This window comes from Salmo salar, chromosome ssa14, assembly GCF_905237065.1.
Source record: "Salmo salar chromosome ssa14, Ssal_v3.1, whole genome shotgun sequence".
NCBI lineage: Eukaryota > Metazoa > Chordata > Actinopteri > Salmoniformes > Salmonidae > Salmo > Salmo salar.
This window is the reverse complement of record NC_059455.1, coordinates 64088100-64100326: the sequence shown is the minus strand read 5'-3', so window position 1 is coordinate 64100326 and position 12227 is coordinate 64088100. Positions and strand designations below refer to the sequence as shown.

Below are 12227 nucleotides of genomic sequence, written 5' to 3'. Positions count from 1 at the left end.
GAACCAGGATGTGGACATGAAGATAGGCTTAGGGTTGAACCAGGATGTAGACATGAAGATAGAGTTAGAGTTGAACAAGGGTGTAGACATGAAGATAGGGTTAGGGTTAGAGTTGAACCAGGATGTAGACATGAAGGTAGGGTTAGGGTTGAACCAGGATGTAGACATGAAGATAGGGTTAGGGTTGAACCAGGATGTGGACATGAAGATAGGGTTAGGGTTGAACCAGGGTGTAGACATGAAGATAGGGTTAGGGTTGAACCAGGATGTAGACATGAAGATGTGGTTAGGGTTGAACCAGGATGTGAACATGAAGATAGGGTTAGGGTTGAACCAGGATGTGGACATGAAGATAGGGTTAGGGTTGAACCAGGATGTAGACATGAAGATAGGGTTAGGGTTGAACCAGGATGGAGACATGAAGATAGGGTTAGGGTTGAACCAGGATGTAGACATGAAGATAGGTTAGGGTTGAACCAGGATGTGGACATGAAGCGTCATGTAGATCCTTTGAGATGGGGATCATGACTGAACATGTTTTCCACCAGATGAGTTCTATTCATATCTCCCTGTCTTCCTACTGGGACTGATTATAAAACATCATCTTGTGGATGGAGGGTTAATTGCCTTTGTTCCATAAAGAAGATTTCTTTAAAAACAACAGTGCAGCGGAGGATAGGAGATAAAATCTCTCCTTCACTCTCGTGCTCACTCACTCTATTTAATTCTCTCCCTCCCAACATCTCTCCTGACCCCCCCTGCCCCCCTTCATCCCTCTTTCCACTGTCTCATCTGTTCCATTTCCTTTCATTTAGTCAGCAGTCTGATTAGGAGGCAAGGTCACCTGACAGTCATTGCCATAGCGAGCAGGTTAAGTTTTTTCCCCTCCCTTTCCTCTCCTCTCATACTTTCACTATAGATCAAGTCAAAGAAAGAGATGAAGAGAGATGATAAGGAACATGTGGTCTGGGATTTGTTTTGCTTCTACACAATCTAATATGACTCGTGGAACCTCTAGCATGGTATTTCACAATTTCCCTAGTGGAAATTCCGCACATGGAAATGTCAATAAATGTAAGAAATGTGGGGGCCTTGTGTGTTGGGAGGATGGCCGTTAAAGCAGTCCTCCATCGCTGCATATATACTACCTTTTAAAACAGTATTTACATGGGTTATTGCTCTGTAGTTACCATAGTGTCTCTGAGGGGTCAGGAGAAGGTAGGGTCAATTAATCAGAGGTCGTTGACCCTCTCACACTGTGCAACGATGAAAGATGTCTCAACCTAGGACGACAGCCTGACGATTTCACTGATCTTGAAAACTGGCGGACGACCAGCAAATCCTATCAAAATCATTACACCAGCTTAGCCAACACGGTATGCCTATTATAAGACATTAGTTCATGTTAGTTCTCCACAAATGTCTGAGACCTTCTCCTATTTTCACCATCATAAAACCAAGAACTGCCCAGTCTCATTTATACTGTCCTCTCTGTTATATAAGGTAGAGTTCTCCCTCCCTTTCCTTTCCCCTCCTCTCATACTTTCACTATAGATCAAGTCAAAGAAAGAGATGAAGAGGAACATGTGGTCTTGTTTTGCTTTATGCAATCTAACATGACTCGTGGAACCTCTCGCATGTTATTTCACAATTTCCCTAGTGGGAATTCCGCACATGCTGAAAGCATAGTGTCCACCAGGAACATAGAGACAGTCTGAGCCATTCTGTCCTCTCTGTTATATAAGGTAGAGTTCTACGTGGTCTGCTTGATCATGTTGACCTGCTTCACCAACCCTAACATTCCCCATTTCTCCAATCTGTCCTTTCACTCTCTCTCTATCTCTCCCTCTCTCTCGCTGTACGTTTGTTAGTCTTCCCTGTGTGTGTGTGTGTGTGTGTGTGTGTGTGTGTGTGTGTGTGTGTGTGTGTGTGTGTGTGTGTGTGTGTGTGTGTGTGTGTGTGTGTGTGTGTGTGTGTGTGTGTGTGTGTGTGTGTGTGTCTATGTGTCTGTGTGTTGTGAATATGAGAGAGATATACAGTGCATTCAGAAAGTATTCAGACCCCTTGACTTTTTCCAAATTTTCTTACGTTACAGCCTTATTCTAAAATGCATTAAATCATTTTTCCCCTCATCAATCTACACACAATACCCCATAGTGACAAAGCAAAAAACAGGTTTTTAGAAATGTTTGCAATTGTATTGAAAATGAAAAACTGAAATATCACATTTATTCAGACCCTTTGTTCAGTACTTTGTTGAAACACCTTTAGCAGCGATTACAGCCTTGAGTCTTCTTGGGTATGACGCTACAAGCTTGGCACACCTGTATTTGGGGAGTATCTCCCATTCTTCTCTGCAGATCCTCTCAAGCTCTGTCAGGTTGGATGGGGAGCGTCGCTGCACAGCTATTTTCAGGTCTCTCTAGAGATGTTCGATCTGCTCAGTCTCTGTGTGTGGACCTGTTTAACTATACTTGTGGGGACCAAGGTTAAATGCTATTTCTAGGGGGTTCAGGGTTAAGGTTAGAATTAGTGTTAGGGTTAGAATTAGGGTTAGGGTTAGGAGCTAGGGTTAGTTTTTAGTGTTAGAGTTAAGGTGAGGTTTTCGGGTTAAGGTTAGGGTTAGGGTTAGGGTTAGGTTTAGGGTTAGGGGTTAGGGAAAATAGGATTTGAATGGGACTGAATTGTGTGTCCCCACAAGGTTAGCTATACAAGACTGTGTGTTTGTGTGTGTGTATCATCCTCTCACCTCCTGTAGCTCTGATGGAATTCCCTGATTGTAAGTTGCTCTGGAAAAGAGCATCTAAATGACTAAAATGTCAAATGTAACTGTCAACTTGCAAGGTATGTTTCTGGATACGGAGATACGATTGCATAAAATAAATTTGAGCCAAATAAATAAAAATGTTCCAAAAAGAACCCCCCCCCCAAAAAAAAAAAATCTAATTGGCACACTTGCACTTTAAAGGGTATTTCCAGGTGAAACAAAAAGGAGTGCAGTCCTTGATAAAGTCAATCAGAAATCTATCTGGTTTAGTTTATTACAAGTTGCAAAAGAGAGAGAGACACCTCCAGCACGGCAGCATAGAAAATGTCTAATGTACTTTCTCTGAGAAGGTTCTTTTATATTAATCAGACAGCGCAAAATGTTGTCTGGGAACTCAAAAAAAGACAATGACCTTGCCAGTTGCTACAGAATCCCAGTTTATATGTCAGTATGTCCTTGTACCTCTGACGTCAATCACTATCAAACGAAATGAGAACAATCCATAACGTTCAGTAACAAGTCTAGTGACCATCAAACCCTGATACAAATAAAAGTGTCACAAATAGAACACTTGGAATCTTGTTTATTACATAAAGGGAATACATATAGATATGCTAAGCATTGTGTTAATTACTCTTAACTGGATATTAACTTTATTCATCTGAAATATTCCCTATTACACACACAAAGAGTTACACAGTTACACAACACACGCACGCGCACACACGCACACGCACAAATAATCACAAAACACAAATCCCTTTGTTCTTTCCAGTTTCAAGACACTCCAGGTACCGGCCTCTTTAGTTTACATTCATTCCACTCCTTGCCACTCCTATTATTTGCCAAAGGCAAGGAGTGGCAAGAGGTTAAAGGTTAGCTAAAGAGACTGGTACCCAGGCTACTCAACAGCAGGTGTTGGATTCAAAAATACACTTGTAAAGCCAGAGACTTATGCATTCAAGTGCGTTGAACAATACAATGATATCAGATGATTGAGTGTGTGTTCTCTCTGGAATGTTCGCATGGCATTTACATGCAAGGCGCAACAACTAACTCTGGTGTGGAGTGATAAGAGATGCTTATCAAACCTCCAGGGAGACCACAGCTGACAGTGGGAGTTTTGGGCGGAGGTAACTGAGAGGAACACTAAAGTGTTGAGACAGATTGGTCATTGGGGAGCGACATTGATAGCATATTCATATGTTCCAGAAATATGGATGACAGACTTGAGCGGAGCGTTTGTATTTATAGCTGCAGAAGAGATTCATAACATCATTGATGTATTGTTAAGTCCGTCATCTCTCAAGAGATTGCAATTTCATGTGTGAGGGAGGCTAACTGTCAAGCAAACTACAATTTAAGAACGTTTTCATAGTTGTTAGACAGCTGTTCTTTTAAACTGTCAAGTCTTCTCTTTCTTCTATTGGCCAATGTCTTAACATCCTGAAGCAGAATTGGACTGGTGATCTCTCAATTGTCTGTTTGTAATGCGACCTATTGGGGCAAAGAATGGTCTGTGGGTGGATTATAGTTACGAGTGAGACTGATTGCATGGCACACTTGCAATAGGTCTATCCTGCTTTGTGCGTCCAGTGCATCTCACACACCCACTGGCGCTTCTTTCACACGAGGAGTATTGGGGAGCGTGGAAAAGGAGTGGCACGGCAGCTGAGCGTAGCAGCGGAGGGAGACAGCATCGAATACGGTAAACAAGCGGCTCCGCTCTTCAATTTCACTGGGTATAATTTTCGCATGATACAGAGCAACGCTTATTACTAAACTGCCTTTAATTTGATAATTTTACACCTAAAACGGCCCCCTTTAAACAAGGTATTAAATGAAACGTTGTCTTCTCATGTTTTTCTGTGCCGTTCCTCTTATGAATGAGATCTGATCATGTATTATTAGAACAATAGCCAAAAGCGTCTGGAAGAAGAGCATTTTTTTCTTCTTAAATTGTACAGTTACAGTTCTCTCTTCTGTTTCTAACTATACTATCAGCTACTCTGGTGGAATCCAGCCTAAAACCTTTTCATCTGCTGTGGATACCCGACTGACTGCGCCGAGATGGGGGTAAGAGTTATTTCTATTGTGTGTAAAAATGCGTTTATGAATGGATAGCTGTAGTCAGTGGCGGTTCTAGACCATTTCAACTGGGGGGGCCAAGCTGGGGCCAGTTGTACTGTTAGAGGTGCCAGTTACATTAGACGTTATTGTTGTCATATCGTTTTCTTCATTCATTAGCAGGCAAAAGACCATGTTCATAACCATCATCGTTGCCACGGTCTAATAACGGATGTAAAAAAAGAACGATAGCAAAAATTAGTTATGTAAAAATTATTTCATACTCCACATTTAGGGGGTCCAAAATTGTTGTCAAAGGCCCCCCCCCCAGTTTAAATGTCACGCAACTGTTACTTGCGTGACAGTTAAACGCATGAAGGGTAGCTATTTCTATGTTGATTAAATCCAATTGGACCAATTACAGTCCAATACATTTCATCGCTGTCTATTCTTCTGTTAAATCACATTTTCCATGTCTGTGTTAAATAGAAACATTACTGACATTGTTCTAATCTGCTATCTGCACCGTTTTCCGAATTGCGCTCGAACGGACCGAATTGCGCACTTCCACTCCTCTCCTCTCCAGCCGCCAGCGGGTGCGTCATAATTGAGTTACGGGGAGAGGAGAATCTGGTCCCAAATTTTGATTATGAACTGGGGGATTCGAGCCCTGAATGCTGATTGGCTGACAGCCGTGGTATTCCACGGGTATGACAAAACATGTATTTGTACAACTCTAATTATGTTGGTAACCAGTTTATAATAGCTACGCGGAGTGCCTGGACACAGCCCTTAGCAGTGGTATATTGGCCTTATTGCTTAATTATATCACTAAACATAGGTAGGCTACCGAGGGATGAACTCTGTTGGGCGATTAAGGAATGTGTCGCCTGTGGGGCAAAGGCGAGCAATCTGTTCCTCGTGACAAATTGAAAACAAGCTGTTCGCCAAACCTAAATCCCAAATTAGCCAGATTTTTTTTGGCCATTCTCTACTTTTTTGTATGTATTCCATTGAATTTGAATGGCACATAGACAAATTGTCAAGAAGAATTACAATATTTAGGAAAAATGATCATATTTAGGTTAGGCTACAGAAGAAAGGCAATGGGGATGCAGGAAGGATGTCGGACAGCCTTATCCATCCTCTAAATCTGATGATCTATTAATAGGCCTAATTGCATTACATTATTAGCCTAGTTGTCATAATATTGTTTCACGTTTTGACCCCTTGCTTTTATGGCACAGTGATGGCCTCCGTGACTACCATTTGTAATTGATGAGAAGGCCACAGGGACACATTCAGAGGGTGGGGGTGGGATACTAAATGCCGGAATTGGAATATTGGAATTGTTGTCCACCACTTGTTTTATACCCATCCTACAGAGTCATATATTAAGTCACTGACACTGTGACAGTCATTGGTTATGGATATACAGATAGGGAATTAGTGGAGAGGTTCGGTTGGGGTACCAATCAACGCAGACAGTTGCGCCAAAATGGATGCCCAGTTCCCCCATGTTGATACGGGTTCGGGAGGTTGTCATAGCCTAATAATCAAGCATGTCAGCGACTGGTTGTAACAGAAAATCTTGTTTATTTCTATCTTCCATTTTGACTCGGTGTAGTGATGTTTTGACACAGACTGCCAAAACCCTATTGATTAGTCATGGCAAAAAGGACAAAATGTTCCTATTCATCTTTGTTCGGAAAGTGTTCAGACCACTTGATTCTTTTCCATATTTTGTTACATTATAGCCTTATTCTAAAATGGATTTAAAAAACACACAAAAAAGTCATCAATCTACACACAATACCCCATAATGACTAAGCAAAAACAAATTTGTAGAACATTTTGGAAAAGAAACTGGAAGATTACATTTACATAAATATTCAGACCCTTTACTGTACTTTGTTGAAGCACCTTTGGCTGCGATTACAGCCTCAAGTCTTCTTGAGTATGACGTTACAAGTTTGGCACACCTGTATTTTGGGAGTATCTCCCATTGTTCTCTGCAGATCCTCTCAAGCTTTGTCAGGTTGGATGGGGAGTTTCGCTGCACAGCTATTTTCAGGTCTCTCCAAAGATGTTCGATCTAGTTCAAATCCGGGCTCTGGCTGGGCCACTAAAGGACATTCAGAGACTTGTCCCGAAGCCATTCCTGCGTTGTCTTGGCTGTGTGCTTAGGGTTGTTGTCCTGTTGGAAAGTGAACCTTAGCCCCAGTCTGAGGTCCTGAGCGTTCTGGAGGAGGCTTTCGTCAAGGACCTCTGTACTTTGCTCCATTCATCTTTCCCTCAATTCTGACTAGTCTCCCAGTCCCTGCCACTGAAAAACATCCCCAGAGCATGATGCTGCCACCATCTTTCTTCGCCATACCGATTGTGCCAGGTTTCCTCCAGATGTGACACTTGGCATTCAGGCCAAAAAGTTCAATCTTGGTTTCATCAGACCAGAGAATATTATTTATCATGATCTGTGAGTCTTTAGATGCCTTTTGGCAAACTCCAAGCATGCTGTCATGTGCCTTTTACTGAGGAGTGGCTTCCATCTGGCCACTCTACCATAAAGGCCTGATTGGTGGAGTGCTGCAGAGATGGTTGTCCTGGAAGCTTCTCCTATCTCCACAGAGGAACTTAGAGTGACCATCAGGTTCTTGGTCACCTCCCTGACTAAGGCCCTTCTCCCCTGATTGCCAGCTCTAGGAAGAGTCTTGGTGGTTCCAAGCATTTTCCATATAAGAATGATGGAGGCCACTGTGTTCTTGAGGACTGACCCTCTGGTTTTTGTTCACCTCCCTGATCAAGGCCCTTTTCACCATATTGCACAGCTTGGCCATTTTTTGGTACCCTTCCCCAGATCTGTGCCTCGACACAATCCTATCTCGGAGCTCTGACGTGCACTGTCGACTGTGGGACCTTACATAGACAGGTGTGTGCCTTTCCCAATCATGTCCAATCAATTGAATTTACCACAGGTGGACTCCAGTCAAGTTGTAGAAACATCTCAAGGATGATCAATGGAAACAGGATGCACCTGAGCTCAATTTCGATTCTCATAGCAAAGGGTCTAAATACTTATGTAAATAAGATATTTCAGTTTTATATTTGTTATAAATTTGAAAAAATCTAAAAACCTCTTTTCACTTTTCAATTTGGGGTATTGTGTATAGATTGATGAGGAAATACATTTATTGAATCCATTTTAGAATAAGGCTGTAACGTAACAAAATGTGGAAAAAGTAAAGAGGTCTGAATACCTTCCGAATGCACTCTATCCTTCCTTAAGCCGATGATGTCATGATTCATGGTTTGTGATGAAATATGGTCCGTGCTATCCAGAACCCTTGGGACGTCCCTACCCCCCGCTGAAGTTGACATTTAAAATGGTTACGGCTAAAATTCAGGTTATGTTTATGGTTAAGTTTAGGGTTAGGGTAAGGGAAGGAACATCTCAAGGATTACGGATAGCACTGGCCAATGAAATTATTGGCATTGGCCAATACAGTTATTCCTTTAGTCGGCCCTAATTTGTGTCGACAGTTGATCTCACGGGATGAGTAGTAGGCCTTTCCTCAGCAGTAGCAGTGCAGTGTTTGCTCTATAAGTTCATTCATATGCCTTGCGACCGTGGTTTATAGGCCTAAAGGCCGAGACAATTCAACCACACCTTTGTTTTATTACAAAGCCGGATAGCAACCTCTGTCTGTTGAAGTCCACAAAGCATATTGCATGTAACATGACCTACAGCATGGTCAAGCAAGTTAATGTTTCCCACATTTTCGGACCACTAAACACATTTTTTCATTTTTTATTTAACCTTTATTTAACTAGGCATGTCAGTTAAGAACAAATTCTTATTTACAATGGCGGCCTACTCCAGCCAAACCCGAACGACGCTGGGCCAATTGTGCGCCGCCCTATGGGAACGACTATTGATTTATAACCAAAGAGAGTTACTGCAAGTCGCAAAGAATGCGGGAGCTGCCTTCACTATTCCAGCACCATTTCAACTTGATCATTTCAACATCATCAAATCACCTCTACACAAATAAATATCTCTCCGGGAAGAAGAAGGTGTATGTTTCATGATTAACTACTCATGGTTTGATTGTGATAATGTACAGGAACTCAAGTCCTTTTGTTCACCGGACCTAGAATACCTCACAATCAAATGCCAACCGTATTACCAAGAGAATTCTCTTTAGATATAGTCACAGCCATGTATATTCCCCCTCAAGCCGATACCACGATGGCCCTCAAAGAACTTCACTGGACTTTATGCAAACTGGAAACCACATATCCTGAGGCTGCATGTATTGTAGCTGGGGATTATAACAAAGAAAATCTGAGGAAAACACTATCGAAGTTCTATAGTACTCGCACTGCTAAAAAACTCGATCACTTCTACTGTAACGATCGTCTGACAGAGGGGACCAAGATGCAGCGTGGTAAGTGCTCATATTAACTTTAATGACACTTTAAATAAAACAAGAAAACGAAAGCCAACAGTTCTGCCAGGTGAACACACAAGACAGAAAACAACTACCCACAAAACCCCAAAGGAAAACAGGCTGCCTAAGTATGGCTCCCAATCAGCGACAACGATGTACAGCTGTCCCTGATTGAGAGCCATACCAGGCCAAAACAAAGAAATACAAAGCATAGAAAAAAGGACATAGAATGCCCACCCTAGTCACACCCTGGCCTAACCAAAATAGAGAATAAAACCCTCTCTATGGCCAGGTACCCCCCCCCCCAAAGGTAATACCAGGTAAGAGCACCCCCAAATGTCCCTTCCCGACCCCCTTCCCTCTGGCTTTTTTTGTAATTAATTTGAGAGCAAGTGGACTTAAGGGGACTATTAGCATAGTCAACCAGTGGTGGGCTAGGTGACTTCGGTGTTTAGTGGATGACATTTTGGCTCTCCTGTGGAGGACTCAGGGGTACTTCCTGGTTTGTATGTGTTACATGATGGGAGGCATAATCAAATCAAATCAAATGTATTTATATAGCCCTTCGTACATCAGCTGATATCTCAAAGTGATGTACAGAAACCCAGCCTAAAACCCCAAACAGCAAGCAATGCATGTGAAAGAAGCACGGTGGCTAGGAAAAACTCCCTAGGAAAAACTCCCTAGAAAGGCCAAAAACCTAGGAAGAAACCTAGAGAGGAACCAGGCTATGAGGGGTGGCCAGTCCTCTTCCAGGCTATGAGGGGTGGCCAGTCCTCTTCCAGGCTATGAGGGGTGGCCAGTCCTCTTCCAGGCTATGAGGGGTGGCCAGTCCTCTTCCAGGCTATGAGGGGTGGCCAGTCCTCCTCTTCAGAAGGAGATGCAGTAGGGAAATGAACCACCAAAGGCTCCTGTGATGCATATCTTGTAAAGGCTCAGGCTGAGTGATTTAGCTCTGATACAATGATTTGGAGTTGTCTGATAGGACAGGTTCTGTATCTCTATCTTTTGAATCTCTAACAATATCTCTTTGAGTCTCTCCCAGTGTCTCTTTGAGTCTCTCCCAGTGTCTCTTTGAGTCTCTCCCAGTGTCTCTTTGAGTCTCTCCCAGTGTCTCTTTGAGTCTCTCCCAGTGTCTCTTTGAGTCTCTCCCAGTGTCTCTTTGAGTCTCTCCCAGTGTCTCTTTGAGTCTCTCCCAGTGTCTCTTTGAGTCTCTCCCAGTGTCTCTTTGAGTCTCTCCCAATGTCTCTTTGAATCTCTCCCAATGTCTCTTTGAATCTCCTCCCAGTGTCTCTTTGAATCTCTCCCAGTGTCTCTTTGAATCTCTCCCAATGTCTCTTTGAATCTCCTCCCAGTGTCTCTTTGAATCTCTCCCAGTGTCTCTTTGAATCTCTCCCAATGTCTCTTTGAGTCTCTCCCAATGTCTCTTTGAGTCTCTCCCAATGTCTCTTTGAATCTCTCCCAATGTCTCTTTGAATCTCCTCCCAGTGTCTCTTTGAATCTCTCCCAGTGTCTCTTTGAATCTCTCCCAATGTCTCTTTGAATCTCCTCCCAGTGTCTCTTTGAATCTCTCCCAGTGGCAATGTCTAGTCTTTGATCAAGCGATGAAGACTGTAATTCAACCATGAAATGTGATTACCTTGTAGACTGCACAAGATGGATACAACATGAATGTATCAGTGACCAAACCCAAAGTCTGCTCATAGTGTCTTTTACTGTCTTACTGTGATTAAAGTTCATACGATAAATTGCCGTTTGTGTGTTTTAGGGCTGTAAACACAGACACATACGCTGAGTTTACAAAACATTAAGAACACCTTCCTAATATTTAGTTGCACTCCCTGTTGCTCAGAACAGCCTCAATTTGTCGGGTCATGGACTCTACAAGGTGTCGAGAGCATTCCACAAGGATGCTGGCCCATGCTGACTCCAATGCTTCCCACAGTTGTGTCAAATTGGCTGGATGTCCTTTGGGTAGTGGACCATTCTTGATACACATGGGAAACCATGTGTTTGATGTATTTGATACCATTCCACTTATTACGCTCCAGCTATTAACATGAGCCCGTTTGCCCCAATTAAGATGACACACACAATCCATGTCTCAATTGTCTCAAGGCTTAAAAATCCTCCTCGCCTTCATCTACACTGATTGAAGTAGATTTAACAAGTGACATCAATATGGGATATAGCTTTCACCTAGATTCCCCTGGTCATGGAAAGAGCAGGTGTTTTTAATGTTTTGTTACTCATTGTACAGTATATAGACATACAGTGTAAGAGGCATATAAACACATATAAGGCACATAGTATAACACATTTAGTATCATGGACCATTTCTCCTCTAAGGACGTTTTCAGGACTTTCTGTGGTTTCTCTGACCATCACGTCACCTGGGGCCACAGGGCCACCGTCATGCGCTTTTCATAGAAACGACCATGTGAGGTCCCTCTCACTGTGGCACTGTACTCTCACAAGGCCTGTATTGTCCATGACGAGAGAAAGAGGGAGACATTTAAAGAGAGTGTGGGAGAGAGAGAGATGAAAGGAGAGACAGAAAGAGTGAAAGAGGGTTCGGTGTGGAGGGAGTAATTGAGAAAGGGAATGGTAGAGGAAGGAACCATGTTTGGGAGCCTTTGCATTATGTAGGCAATCACTGACATACCACTGACTGTAAAATAGGGACCTTGTAGGAGTCTTAAAGGTAAGCAGCAGGAGGCAGGCGGGTAGAGGTGGTTTGATTTATTTACAACATTTAGCTAATATTCCAAAGCGACATTTGTCACTGTACATATTTACAAAGTTCAGACTTCAACCTTCAATATTTAAAATAAAAAGCCTTCAATCAGGTAAAAAAAGCTGTCTATACCATAAAAGACAGGTGGGGTATACCTGACTCGAATGTAGCCTTCCTGTTGCGATACCAAAACCGATCTGACAAG

The 12227-nt window shown here is 42.6% G+C and overlaps 1 protein-coding gene across 2 annotated transcripts in view; it reads left to right on the top strand.

Moving 5' to 3' along the window:
- Positions 1-3947: 3947 nt before the first annotated feature.
- The window catches only part of LOC106569974 (sodium/potassium-transporting ATPase subunit alpha-3), a 35264-nt gene continuing 26984 nt past the window's right edge, over positions 3948-12227 (top strand). Inside the window, exons 1-2 of one of the 2 annotated variants that reach the window (XM_014141771.2) lie at positions 3948-4475; positions 4772-4843. In XM_014141771.2, the coding sequence (XP_013997246.1) occupies positions 4838-4843 (6 nt within the window). In that variant the 5' untranslated portion in view covers positions 3948-4475; positions 4772-4837. The other variant, XM_014141773.2, reaches the window with a different exon arrangement.